The sequence below is a fragment of the Pagrus pagrus genome, assembly GCF_965226575.1.
Source record: "Pagrus pagrus genome assembly, chromosome: 15".
Taxonomy (NCBI): Eukaryota; Metazoa; Chordata; class Actinopteri; order Spariformes; family Sparidae; genus Pagrus; species Pagrus pagrus.
The window spans coordinates 16,787,390-16,802,598 of record NC_140199.1 but is presented as its reverse complement, the minus strand read 5'-3'; the positions used below and the strand labels follow the sequence as shown (position 1 = coordinate 16,802,598).

The window sequence follows — 15,209 nt, the reverse complement described above, 5'->3', positions numbered from 1 at the left end:
CGATGTGATCGCAGCGCTCTATCAAACAATAAATGCACAATATTAGCAAAACCAGGTCCCATTGGTGAAAATCTGACTCGCTTGCGTAATTTATGCCGGCTCAATTATATCTGTTTGAAATTTTGATTCATGAATTCAGTATTAGAGGACCCTCAGGGACAACTTTGAACTCAATAAATGAGGAGTGTGGGGCCTGCTGCTTTTCTGTGATTTTAGCTCGGCATGAAAAATAAATAGGTGAGTTGGTGGTTAAAAAGAAGCTTCTTTTAAACTGCACACCAAGCCAAAAAAAAAATTAAAGCTTTTATGATCTCTCTCTCTTATTAGGTCTAGAGGTAGCATTGGTTCAAAGTCATATTCAGAAGTATGATCATGTAGAAGCTCGTCAGAATAATGTGCTCATTTTGAATTCTTTGTTCTTCTGAATGATGTTGTTTTCCTGTACGGCCATAACCCCTGCAGAAGTGCTTCTCTGCAGGCGGTAATGGGGCTGTTAAGTTCTACACAGCGGTGTAATCTTAACGCTGATGCACTGAGCCACCCTCTCTCCGCCCGATTCATCTCTGTGTGTCTCTTTAATTGGATTTGTGTTAAACTTTCTTAATGCTCTCTGATGTGCCAAAGCCTCTGCGGGCCTCTCAACCCGTGGGGGGAATGGCAAACGGGTTGGAAATGAAAACCAGTGTTAGAGAAATGCCCAGATGTTTGAAAATTAAACAAAAGGCGTGAAATTTTAAATGGGTGCAAATCCTCGTGGCTTGTGTGATTAAGATTAACTGGTGTGGTTGCATGTTGGCTGTTACACTAAGTCACCGAAGTGAAAGATCTGCAACATTAAGCAAAATAAAGTGACTCTGCATTAACCTTCCAGGAGGAGGTTATTAAAAACTCCAACAAATGCACATGACGCATATGCTGTCATTTTAAGACATCTCATAGGCTAGATTGCAACAAATGTGTGACATTTCAAGAAATTGGCTCCACCTACCTAAACATGCTTCTTTGATCTCCGTCTTGTCTGTCCTCTGGATGATCTTCACCACAAATATCACCGCCAGCGGGGTGAGGAATGAAATTGCCTGCGAGGAAATAAAAGACAAACAATGTACAGTCGTTGTTAGCGATGCACCGCGGCGTTCCACGGGGTCCGTTTTGCAGGTGAATCATAAAATGACTTTTGCCTCGGGGAATGACATGAACCCATCCATTATTTAGAGTTAATTTTAACAAGGCAAACTGAGAGAGCCAAACAAGCTTCTTTATTGTTCAGTGGGGTTTTTTTTGAATACGCAGGGAGTGGTTTTGCTCTGCACTTGAGACGAGATTTGGGTCTGCTCAGCACCTAGGTAATTATTCATGCCCCAGACTGTATCCATTACACTCTGGCCAAATTCAATGTATTTTCTTTGAGGTATTAAAAACAAAGGCAGATTTTCAGCTCAGCATTATAACACACATATTGAACTCCCCTTGAGTGATGTTCATCACTTCAGCCTTATGTACATTTGTGTAACTCAAACTAATTACAGTTACAAACTAATTTTGTACCTTGTTTATCCCCTTTGAGGAAGACAGATTGAAACTTGGAGTAATGGTCCTAAGTTCACAAACTGTTGCTGTCTGGATTAGAAATCAGCAACACAATCATCAGAAAAACTATTGAAACGCAAACCACTTGGTAAGGGTTAGAAAAACATCATGTTATGGCTTAAATTACCTGTTTTTTGTCACCACAAACACAACTGGAAATTTTCCCACGGTCTCCTTAAAATTATCCAGCGGTGCCACTTACAGATGTTGAAACACACTCCTGAACTGCGGTCACTGGCTTGGCAGCCTACAGTACTCTCCACCACCAACCCTTCCATGGTCTAATATGAATGTCATGTCATAAACACGTAATGTGAACCTGATATGACACGTTTTGAAGAAATGTCAGTATGGCAGACAACCTATGATACTTACAAATGTGAACGTATAAGTGGTTTGCAGAAATGTTAATTGCCAACACTATATCCTTGAGACTGGGCTGGAAATAAGGCAAAATGTATTCATGTCATTCTGACATGGGCGCAGACAGGTGGAGTAAAATGTCACTTTACAACCGACATACAGCCAACTGCTCATTCTGTGTTTCTGTCTGTGAGTAGCATTGACATTGTAGCCCGTCACACTCAGCCTGGCAAAAACAAAGGTTGCAACATCTGCATAATAATCCGCTTCACTGACAGAAAGACAAAGCATGCGCGCCTCAGACAAGAGAGGAAACTAAAGGGGACACCTCACCAAGGATGTGGACAGGCAGAGATGGGCATAATTACATCAAAAAGTATCTTGTTTCAAATTACAAATACTTGCTCATCAAATGTTTTCAAATAAAATACAAAATAAGAAATTTATTTTACTAAAATACCAGTAATTTGCAATTTGAAAATACAATTTCCATCCTCTACAAATTGACCTTAACCCTCTTACAATGATAACACAAGCTCTGCTAATTTTCCACAACACAGATTTGAAGTGGCTAATCAGGATGTCTTGATGGTGGGAGGCTGCAATTTCAGAGGTTCATCCCAGGCATTTTCTGTCAGTCAATGCGACCACTGACAGACTGAGTGAAATGCCAAGTTATGTGCAAGTGGGGGAGCTGAACGGTGAACAGTTCTTTCAGGTAACAAGAAGAATGGGCTTTTAGCAGATGCCCTTTTCAAAAGTGATAAATTTAGGTGCCGTGGAGTCTAAGTTCTAAAATCTTTAACTTTACAAGCAACAGTTTATAGTAGAAGAGAGACAGATCCAAAGCCAAAGACTGTGATTAGGCTCGTTGTTGTACAGCTTTTTTCTATAGTTACACCTGGGGATAAAAATGTGTCTTACATGGGGATAAAATACGTTTTAAAAGATCATTGCCAGGAAAAATACAAATTACAAAATAATCAATAGTAATTAAATACTTGCCAGGGGAGCATGCATATTAGGAAGACAAAGCAAGATCCAGGTGACTTATGCAAAGTATTCATGGGCCGACACAGGAGGCAGTGAAAGTTCTTATCAGTGACATCATCAAACTGGATAAGTTCGATGAATGACCTGCAGGGACTAATTGATCGTGGAGGAAGGATTATTCCATGACACGTCTGCTGATGGACATCTTGGAAATAAACACACTGACAATCTCTAACAGACAGTCTTATTCCCTCTTACTTTCCATGATTCATGTTCAGCCGTTTAATGTCACTCCCTCATAAATGTAAAGACACACTTCAAATCCAGAAATTCAGCATCATAACATCTACGACTAGGGCCTGAGGATTGCTTATCTAAATATCTGCAGTGACAGAAATAAGGTGCATGAACTGAACGATCTTACTCAGGATAATACCAGCCTCCTCTTGGCCGTTTCTGAGAACCACTTGGATGTTACGATCCAGAGGTATCCATTGATGCCAATAACATTTTCAGGGAGGTGGTGTAGCAGTATATATCAAAAAATAATTTTCCTGCAACACTGTGGGCTGAGTTCATGCCAAATAACTATCTTTATGGGTCAGAGTACATCTTCCTCACCTAAAGCCACTCTGCAGGCTGTTGCTGCAGGCACAGGAATTCAATATCTGAATGACTTATGTGAGCTGACTGATAGAGTTGCAGATGTGAATAGTGAGATTTACCTCACTAGGGGACATGAATATCAACTGCCTCGCGAGTCAATGCCCAGTGAAAATGAAGTTATCATTAGTCATTAGGTATTATTAGTCCATGCTTGTAATGATTTCTTAACCCACCAGGGTTGTTACTGACAGTGCTGATCATACATCTGCAGCTACATGCATCGATCATATTTACAAAAATGCTCCTGAGCGCTGCACTCAATATGTCTCTCTTCCTGTGGTGTTCAGTGACACTGACATGACAGAAAATACCAGGGAAACCAAAATCCCTGCGTGGGGTGTCAGAATTATACATAAGAAAATGTTCAAGGAATGTTTTTTGGAAGAAGACAGAAATCTGAACTGAGTTGATGTGTATGGTACTCATGCGCCAGAGGCTTAGTTTCATGTAGTTATATAAATATAAATGTAGATTATATAGATCATTACTTGACTGTCAGGGGTAAAGCACATTGGCGCGACTCTAAGAAAAATGGGCAACAGCATTTCCTTGGCAAGAAAACGCCTCCCTTATGTTCCAGCACACATTCTGGGAAAAGTAGTAAATCTTTCATTTTAATCCACCTGAACTACTCATCTGCATGGCCTTCTGCGTACTTAAGAAACTGCTAATTGCCCAAAACAGAGCTGCTTGACTACTCTTACATTATCCTATGAGAATAAGTGCAGACAGCATGCATAGTGAACTCATGGTTACCAGCAGAGAGAAGGTTTGCCTTATAGGAACAGTTACATTCTTCAGCGACAGCATTTGTACCACTTAACCCAAGTTTTTACAGTCAAATGATCACATTTAGTAACTCTCACAGTTATTTCACTGGAGCAGCAGGTGAGGGCCAAATCATGTATCCTTGCTCAAAAAACTAATATCTTAAAAACTTAATTATTCGTGCTTTGAATCATTGGAATAGCTGTTCTCTTTTCATACATCAATCTGACACCAAATCCTCATTGAAATACCATTAAGAATTCATCACTTAAGCAGCTGATCAATAGTTCTCATTTCTAAAACGGACTTAAAATCAATGTTGACCTGAAATATGACTTCTTAAGTGGAAAACCATATGTAGTTATTCATAAAAAGACAATTTTATAAAATGTGGAAATGATCTTATTTCAACGTCTAGACTTGACATAATTGATTTTCCTACTGGTTAAATGCAGGGTTATGGCATTTGTTGTTTGAGACGCATTAATATGTCCGAGCCTGTGGACAGTTTTGCATGAGCTTTATGCACAACGTACAAAGGCGACACACTCCCCTGCTGCGTTTTTGGCCTTTGTTAACCCAGTATTTAGTCCTCTGATTTATACGTGTTGCCTGTCTTCTATCTCCTCTGCCATCGCTGTGTGGCATTCTTTGAGTCAGGCGCAGCTAGTGAGTATTGCATGGTTGTCGGAGGGTGTAGCCTGTTTTGGTCAAGCGTTCGAAATTGGAAAGTGTTGTGTGCCCTTGCGTCCCCTGTGGACACCTACCTCAAGTCGAGCTGGCATTACATAAGGGGAAATCCCAAGGCAGGTGCCATCAATTTAAATTGATTTGAGACTTATGGATCACAGTTGCATAAGTTACAAATGGGATTCTTCGAACCTGCTCAAGCAAGATTTAGATTTTTTATGCTCAGCATATGAGCATAAAAAATCTGATTTTATGAATCAAACATAAGCACACCATCGGGAATGATCTTAAGACCAAGTTATAGTATAAATCTCAGAACATTAATAAAGGTGGTGTAATGTAATGTCTTGTTCTCGTTCCCTGGTGAAGGAATAAATTCTGACTGTTACATCCTAACCCAACCTTCCACTCACTGGGAAAGCAGGGTCAGAAATCAATGCACATCAGAATGATTGTATGATAAAAACTGAACAACCACTTTCTCAATGTAACACAATTAGAGCTGTGCAAGTGATGAACAAAATGTTTATTATCATGTAACAGAAGTACTAGAGTTTGGACCACAGGGAGACGAGCTGGTGCCTTACATTAAGTGCAAAACAGCATTTCAAGGCATAATGTAACATAGCAGTATCCCAATATAGGCTTTTGATGAACTGTTTGGTTGCACATGCAGGTGCAAACATTATTAACGCTGTCTTGCTCCACTGAGGCATTTACTGCACACTGCATAGTGGGTAGAATGACTAGCTTGTAGACGCCGCGCTGGCTATAAAGGTAGACATTGCTCAGAAGAAACAACCTAAAAAAGATAGACACAGATTTCCAAACTGTTTCCTGGCGGAAAATGATTAAAGCAACAAAGCTGTGGCATGTAAGCAGCTAGTGACATCCATCAAGTTTGCCAAAAATGCACTGAGCGCCCTTTCTGTCACAGCAGCTCCACTTCATCACTGAAATTGTGAGGGAATCCAACGAGGGGGAAAAAACACCTATTTCTCTGTTATGTTGAGGCGCTCACCTCTCAGAATGTATGCAGGGCGAGACGACTATCCTGAGTAGCAGCAGAACCAAAGGTGAAACTGACTTTGGTGAATGTTTTGGCAGCTTCTGACATCTTATTTTACGATTCCTGACAGTATTATACTCAGAGTAGATTTTCATAACCTAAAAATTATGCAGTGGCAATCCTGGAATCCTGGGAGTCTAATACAGTTGTCAAAGATGTGACGAGTCATAAAGCAGTACTTATGAGGATTTGAGTTGCCATGGAAACACATTAAAGTGTCCGAAAACATCTTAAAGGTTTGACAATCTAAATGATTTTTTTGTGTCATAATACTTTTTTGGCAATTAAAAGAGAACATCAGTGTCTTTCCATTTTCCATTCTTTTCATTACTTAGATGCTACTTGCATGTTCACTCGACACACCCGTACGAAGGCTGCATACTCTGTGCATCTCTTTAACCGTGAAACCTTGCTCGGATTAGGTGTGACTGGAAACACTTTTTTTTAAAGGTCATATGTCAGTTAGTGTTACGTCTCTTTCACGGGGTGAAAAAAACGAAGCAGACATCTCATTAAACAATTGATCTGTAGCTTCTCCTGAGTGCCGGCCTAGAGGGTGGACCACACTCACATCTGCAGCTCCCAGGGAGATTCAAACTGTCTATAATGTACAGTTAAGCACAAGCATTTGTCAATCCATTTTCAGTTATCTGAATACTTAATTGCATTCTGTATAACTCTTCTGGAAATGCTCATTGATTGTTTTACTTGTTAAAAGATGAGTTCTCCCACAATTTAAAATTCAATCATTATCTTAACTGAACAACGATTGAGGTGAGCAAAATATTCCTGGATCCTCATGGCAATAAAGCGTTGCAGCATTCTCTGAAACAACTGAAATAAATAGGGACTTGTCTTAAAATGTTAAAAAAAAAACAACATCTAATGGTTACATACAGTGTAATCCAACTTTCGGGAAGCCCTAAGATCCAAAATTGATTCAAAAGGACGTTATTTACACTCTTCGTTGAGTCAAAATCTCCTCTTCCCCCTCTGAAGTGCAAAACAGCGACAGCCCTGAATTCACGAGCTAATGCTTTTAGCCTAGCAGCTACGTTGAAATTTCAGCTCAACAAAGGGTGTAAATACATTTTTTTCATTATTTTTTGGGGTTTCCGTAGACTTGGTTATCGTTGGATAAGCTGCATGGAGTCTCTAGCGCCTTTTAGATGGAAAATGCGCCACATTTGCAGCCAGGTAAAGGTTGCAATCTGCCGCCTTGTCTATGTGAAACGGAGGTGTAACATTCCTTCCTTTCATTTTCAGGCACTGATTTGAGGGCTGTGTCCAACATTTATAGCCTGTTTACACATAGGGACAGAAATGCGACCTCTTGCCACACTGATGAGGAGGTTTGTACTCTCAGATCATTGGGCCCAACAATAAATAACATGCACTGGGAGCACTGCTGCCCCTCCCATGATGAGAGAATCCGAGAGTGACTCTTGAGGCGGCACACAGGCTAATGCAAGTATATATCTTAATGAAGGTCGCAGTGAGTCACAATGTAGCATCATGTAAATCCTCTCCATGGACTATTTTTAATGGCCAGATAAATTCTCCACACCTTCGGGGCTCCTGTCAGCACAATGACATTGAAGAAGCCTGACTGTTGGGTGTCAACACTGGGAGCAGACTCCCTGAGAGGGATGTGGGTGTGGGGCTTTCTCCTCCACTCATTATTTAGTGGTCTGCCATGAGCAAAGATTCATGGACGTTGAGGTTAATATAAACTGTCAACATTTTCTTGAAGGATTTGAGGAAAGGAATAGAAATAGAGTGCAGATAAGCTGTAGATAAGCTCAAGGGTTTACATTTGGCTTTTTATTGGATGCTCAGCTCTACAGATGAACGGTGGGGGAAGTTTAATTGTAGGCGTTTGTGTGTGTGTGTGTGGTTTTTTTTTTCGGTGTGTGTTTTCTGCCTAATTGGCGGTGACTTTCTATGACTAATGGACTTTTAAGTGCTCATAATGAATACCCAACAAATGATTTGTTGATGAGTAATATAAAGCTAAGGTTTTCTTTTTGTTGTATTTCTAAGCAAATCCACTTCTGCTAATGTGTTAAGCCCTTTATGTTAATCATTGGTAAAATTCTGTCTGGCACAAAGTCTTCACTAAATAATTCACTGGAGCAAAGCTAATCTTCAACATAAAGTAGTTGTACATATTCAATCTTTTCAGCCATTGTTTAGATGGTGGGGAGGGTGCATTGCATATGCTACAGTTTAAAGAGCAGCCAAGTTTACTACTGCTGTTGTTTCAAGCGTGAGTTGACTGACAGCGCTCTCCACCTACTCTGCAGCTGTTCCTGTGCATAATCAGCTGATTGATGTGTGTGGAGGCACACAGGACAGAGCGGAGCGCCAGTCATTCAAACACTGTCAGTTCGCAGAGAGGTGAGCTAAACAAGCAATGGGCAGGCAAGTCTTTGCCAGGTGAGTTGATCTGATATTTTGATCAAACAGCAATTATGTACTGGACAAGTTAGCCTGCAGAGAAAGGTTACCCACTGTTCGGAATTAAACAAATTAGCCTGTCAAAGAAACTATGACTAACTAAAATAGTGGACTATGAAGGGAAATACAAAATACTTGGCAGATATTTCTTGTACAATAATAATAAATTAGCTTGAAATGTTCTGTAGGATTTTTTAATGCCATTATGAAGCTACAATTGTCATAAAAACTGCCATTGTTGCCACAAAATGTCATGGTTTGGTTTTTTTGTCATTTCCTGTTTTATTTTGGTAGCCTAATTATATCCTCATGTGTCATGTCTCACTTTCTACTTCCTCCCTTTGTCTGTTTTCCCGCCCTTTTTGCTCCTCATCTGTGTTTTATTAGTTATCACTCCTTCACCTGTGTATTTAAGTTCTTGTCTTCCCCTCTCTCTTTGTCAGTTCGTCTGTTATGTTTTGCCCACTTCAGTCCTGTGTTTCCCGTGTTCATCATGTTCCCACTGTGTTCCCACTGTGTTCCCACTGTGTCTTTGGTTTGCACCTTATTTAGTTTTTGTATTTTCATACTTCTTTAGTCCTTTGTATTGTCCCTGCCTGCTTCTTGTGTTTTATGCTGCCTTTGCCTTTTTTTGGATTTCAGATCTTGTTGGGTTTTGGACTCCAAACTCACCTTTTGTTATTCTACCCACCTGACTGTGTGTGTCTGCATTTCAGACACACACTCTGCTTCCTCTGCTTCCAGCGTGACCTCTGCTTCCAGCGTGACACAAAATAGGGCAAACCCTGCTACATCTGGACAGCAGCCCTGGTCAGCCTCATCATAACAACTCAGTATTAAACCCGTGACAGAAGGATTGATCATTGTATGATGTGGTGGAAGAGTTCATTCTAAGAGAAGAGGGAACATGAAATGCAATCATCCTGAGTACCCAATTTCTGCCCTTGAGCATCAGTATGGAAAACACATTTAGAGTTTAAATTTCATATTGGCTTAACACCTCTGATATACACAGAGCACTACAAATACTCAGGACCTGCTCTGAACGACCATCTTACTTTTGGAGTGAGAAGGCATAAAAGTCTTATCAGACTCTGCAGGTAGGGCACCGGGAGCTGTCCTTAATAAGGTTAAGTTACGTGGGGATCTTAGTTATGAAACATATACACTGTTGTAAAAATGTTGTGTCTGTCCTATTTTAGATTATGGTGGGGTTATTGCAAGCAAACAAAATGTCACTTTTCAGAACAGAGCTATGCACTTTTTTCTGGGCATGCATAATTTGACCCCAAAACTGACAGTATGTGGTGATATGGGATGGGATATTTCTAATAATCATTCTTGTACACGGGCGCTTGTACAGAGCAGTACACTTTGAAGCCTTTAAACAGAAATGGTCAGGAGACCTTTTGTGTAAACCAAAATTGACAACTAATAGTTTGATTAAGTGTCTTTTGCCATACAGATCACTGTCACCCCTAACCTGACCAGAGCATAGAGGTCTGTTTGTCCGCAGTTGAGATGTGGTATCTTGCCTCTGGTGGTAGAAACTGGACGCTTCCACGCAATTCCAGAGGAGGGCAGAAAGTGTTGTCTGTGTAATGTCACAATTTCAGACATAAGCTCTTTAAAATTGTCTGCAGACTGCTCTGATTTGTTTCCTATGTCAGATGAATGCAGGCTTCAGAGCCGGTTTACAGAAAAAGTGTTTCATTCAGCTCAGTTTTTTTTAAATACCTATCAGCAACGTAGGAGGGCACTTTATGTTTGATGTGACAAAGGCACACTCAGTGCTCAGATGTGCCTAAATTGTAATGTCTTAGCAGCAGGAGACTACTCACATTCGGTTTGACAAGTATGGAGATAAACTATATCTATTCTTTCACTCTCTTTATGTTTTTATATTATTGCTCTATGTTCTGTTTGTAGTATCTTTACATCTTTTGTTGTACGATAAGTTTTTTTTAAAATGTAGAAGGTATTCATTATTTTGCAGCTTTAAAAAGCTACTCTCTTTCAGACGAAACACATTATGCTCAAGGTGCCCTGATGTTCAGGTTTTTCTGTATAAAGTTACAGAACCGTTGCAACTGTTCTTCTTCGGCCGAGTGCTCTGACCTCCTTGAGTCTCTGCTGGTTGCATGGCAACCTCGGGGCGACAATAAGACAGCAGAAAGTCAAAGCGCCTGGCTGCTGTTCGCTAAGAAACAGAAACAGAACTGCCTGTTAAACCACAACTTGCTGTTTTTACCTTTCTGTTTGTGTTTGGTCCAAACAAAGGAGATGGAATGTGTTAATTGATCCTATTCAACACGGCGGCTATTTACCTCTGGTGTTGCGCTCAGGGTGGGAGGCTTGAATGCAGTTTAACGTTATGCTGCTGTGTTACATGTTGCAGGTCGTATAAACACAGGGAATCTGACCATTTTTTTATAATTTCATCACTTACCGGTTGATTGGCAACTGAAAAGTTTTGGACAATGACAAGCTGGAGGGACATCGGGCCAAGGTTAAACAACATATTTGATAACATTAATGTTCAATTACATCCAGAGTCTTTCAGTTCCAGGCTTAAATGAATGTATCCAAGATATGTGTTGATATTTCAGAACTAATAATTTCCTATCCTAAAATGTAATACTATCGAACAGTTATGTTAGCGAGGAGGTGGTTGAATGCTAACGTTAGCTGACAGAAGCTAATGGGTCATCAAATATGTATAAACATAAATGTATATGGCCTACCTGAAACACAGCAGTACAACATTTGAGCTACCCTGGGCATGATGTTAAAGGAAAGTGGCCACTGTGTGAATATGGCCAATTAGTGAGATATAGATGTGCGAGTAGGTATACTCGTAGGCAGTTTAGCTGTTCCACCTACTTCCTGCCTCTACGCTAAGCTAATTGCCTACTGGCTCTGGCATCATACTCCAGAGTGTGGGAGTGGTATGAATCTTTTTATCAAGTTCACGTTAGGAAAGCAAATAAGCCTATTTCCCAAAAAGCTGTTTCAAACTCAAATTGTTTTAATAAAACTGGTTCCCAGCCATTTCATGTCATTAGATGCTCTTTGTTCGTAGCAGATGGAAATAGTGGAAGTATCTCTGGTTTAACAACAGCTTGTTTGTTTTGGCATCGCTGTTGTCATATTTTACCATAATCACTCTTTGAAAGTGGAACCATCCAGTCTCCGCCATCCGAGTCTGAAAACAATAAATGACTCACAACTGCAATAGAATGAGCTCCGTAATGACCGCTGTGATGTATTCTAAATGTATTGTCGCTGAGAACTGTTTGCGGTGGACAGAAATGATTGCCATTCGTTGGGTTATTAACTCAGTGTTTACAGCACGAGCAGGAGGAAAAGATATTTTCATTCCACGCTGCATTGGTTAGAAATTCATCTTAACCCTGCACCACCCACTTCTGTCCGAGAGGAGATGATATTTACATTGAAAGCGCTAATCACCACAGTTCTGTGAGAGCCGTCCTCATATCTATCAACACAATCCAGGCTGCTGCACCCCAACAGTGGAAAGAAGAGCTTTACGGTATTGATCGTCTTAAATGAAGGATTTCTGCACCGCAAGGATTACTTCGAATTAAGCAGAGGATAAAGTTGATGTAGAATGCAGTAATGACCATGTATTTAGTGGCGATCAGGAGGAATGCTTAATGAGACAGCAGGTACTTACGAACATGACCCTCTTAGGAATGTGGTCTGACTCAACTAGAGGATTCTTGTAGAGCCAGAGCTCCTCTGGCTGAATCACTCTCTCGAAGGGCTCCAGAAACTCGGTAAATCTGTGGCAAAGAACAAATGAACACTGGTCAGTGACTCATTTTTAGGCATTTAGCTTCACACAAAGCAACATACAGTACCATGTAGCATATGATTATTATCATGTCATATTATTATTTTGTTACTGTCTGCACAGTACGATTACGCTTCTATTTCTGCATTCAGGATACAAGAAAAGAGGACCTGTTGGCTCTTCCACAAGGATAAACATAATTGAGGTCATGTAAGCAGGCCGACTTAACCCAAGATCACCTACACTGAAGAGCTCTGCTGTTTCAGGCTGATTCACACTCTTACTGAGCGGGAACAAATTAGCATGCTCCTGCTTGCTCCAGCCCTCCCCAGTCACCCAGTGATCTGTCAGACACGACCTTGTTCTGTGTCGTCTATACAAAGTCTTTATGCCACCGGGCTCTAAAACAATTCAACAGGCCGCTCTGTTGCACTGTTGGGTTGTCAGATACTGTACCTCCCAGGGTGATATATAGGGCTCCAAATATTAAGAACATTAAACACTATCTTTTTTAACATCTGTGCTGGGACAGTGAAGCTGGGACACTGTCTTCCAGAAAAATATATATATATATCAGAAGTGCTGTCATAAGGGAAATTTGATATTAAAATAGGTGAATGAGGAAGTAGTTACATCTAATCCCACTCTGTGTGTGTGTGTGTCTCAGAGTGGCTGACTGGATAAGTGGCCCTCTGGAGTTTAAAAATAACTAACGACTACAGCTGCACACTAAAAATTCTGGGAAACCTGAAAACAACTCACGGTCCGTAAACAAGACCCCGTAATAGTAAATGTATGCATCTTCCAGGGCCTGTGTGCGACATAGCTCTGGGCCCCATCAGTTATCCTGACTTGACTTATGGCAACATACATGTATAGACCTATTTTTTTTTATCTAGCTAGATGAGTGATTCCATACATGAACAATAACAGAACAGTTTATATAGTCGGTTGAAAGTAATGGACAAATGGTTGAAACTTCCAGTTTCTGCTACAAGTGGTTGTAGTGCAACTGCAGACTTGACCAAATCCACTTAAATTAGAATGGCACCCACTGGAGCACATCCGTCTGCCAAGGCCCAACATTTCCTTTTTGTACTCACTCAGAAATACCAGCGACCTCAGTGCACCTGATTTTTTTCTTCAAGATCTTTTCATCATTCATCGAAATATTAACAAAATGTAAAAAAAAAAAACAACCCTATCTTGCAATTTTAAAGTAAGTGAGAAAAAATTGCATCCGCACCAAAAGTTAATAGGGTCTATTCTGTGCCGAGACCCATCCTCCACCCATCAACCCTCCGACAGGTGAAAACAGAACCTCCATGGCAGAGGTAATTATGACAATTGAAGGTCCAGTGCCTGAGACTTCAGAGTGTCTGCAACTCCTAGAGGAGTTGCTGCAAGTTTTAATAATTCGTATATAATATTTTCAAGGTTTTCTATTTAAAAAAAAAATTAATATGTCTGAAAAACACACATTGACATGCACTGAGAACATATTAGCTGAGATAAATTGTAAAAAATAAAATAAAATAATTCAACTGATTACAGTCTACCAAAGACTCCTCATGCAATCATGTAAGCAATCTTACCAAACCTCACGCTAAGTGAATGTGCAGCACATAACCCTAATGGTAAACTACTCAGCTAACTGCGTATTAGCCAGTTACTGTACACTAACCCCAGGTGTGTTAATCCTGTGAGCCACAGTGGATTATCAAGGAAGAGACTCTGACATACCCTCCACCTCAGAAACCACCTGAGAAATTGCAGAGGGTGAAGCTAATGTGCCTAACTTCAGCCACGCAACAACTAGTGCACTACATGTTACTGCAGGCCAAGTTCAGTGTGCAACAGAATTGTATACGATATATTTAGTGGGGGGTCCCTGCTCCATCACTCTATCAGCTAAGGGGTCCTTGGCCTTGGAACATGATAGGTGGTTTTGATGAAATGCTTGAGCTCATCAATTAAAGCAGAATTATCATTGGCTAAACAGGACGTAATTTGCCGTTGGTAAGTATGAATCATTTACACACAAAACATGTAAATATAAGGTTTTTAAACATAGTGGTTTTCCCCTTTTAGGTCAGCAGCTTGACTGTTAAATCTATTACATTCATACACACATGTATTATTGGCAAAACAAAGCAATAAATATATCATCAAAATTATTAAAGATGCCTTGGATTACAATCATAAAACTCTTTGGGAAAAATAAGTACACAAAAGCAGGTGAGACAGTTGCCCAAAGTCTGTGGAGGGATTCTTGGGTCCAGCAGTTATTCTCCAGATGAGCTACTTCAGTCTAAATGGAAATGGTGACTGAGTAATGCTCTCCCAAACAACTACATGCCCTTCAGCGAGGCATTTATCACGCATCTGCTCCACAAGAGTGGCTCAGTGGCCAGCGGCTGAATTGTGAAGATGTCCTGCATCCTGTGCAGCTCCTCAGTGGGCATCTAACTGTGGAAATATGGAAATGTTGGCTAAAAGGCACATACATCTTCCGCAAACCCTTCCAGATAAAAAAAAAAAGTTGAATCATGCGCCACAAATTTTGTTATTTTCCCTCTCTCCAAGCAACAGGAAAATCAATTACCCTATTTTTAATCTCTCTAAAAGACAAGCAGCATGCTACCCACTGTGGAAAGTCTATTTGTTGGTCCGTTGATAACTATGTGTCATGATGCTTTCACAAGAGAGCAGCCTAATCAGTACCAGCTCATTTTACACCTTGCTGAGCCGAGGTGCGTGATTCATTCCAGCCGCATTACATTTACGATATGG

General features: G+C 40.4%; 1 protein-coding gene across 1 annotated transcript in view; it reads right to left on the bottom strand.

The window, feature by feature from the left end:
- plpp4 (phospholipid phosphatase 4) overlaps window positions 1-15,209 on the bottom strand; it is a 73,314-nt gene that overhangs the window by 17,276 nt on the left and 40,829 nt on the right. Inside the window, exons 3-4 of the mRNA XM_084375970.1 lie at window positions 12,297-12,405; window positions 989-1,079 (exon numbers count right to left, since the gene is read on the bottom strand). Coding sequence (XP_084232096.1) covers window positions 989-1,079; window positions 12,297-12,405 — 200 coding nt within the window. The remainder of the gene's footprint in view (window positions 1-988; window positions 1,080-12,296; window positions 12,406-15,209) is intronic.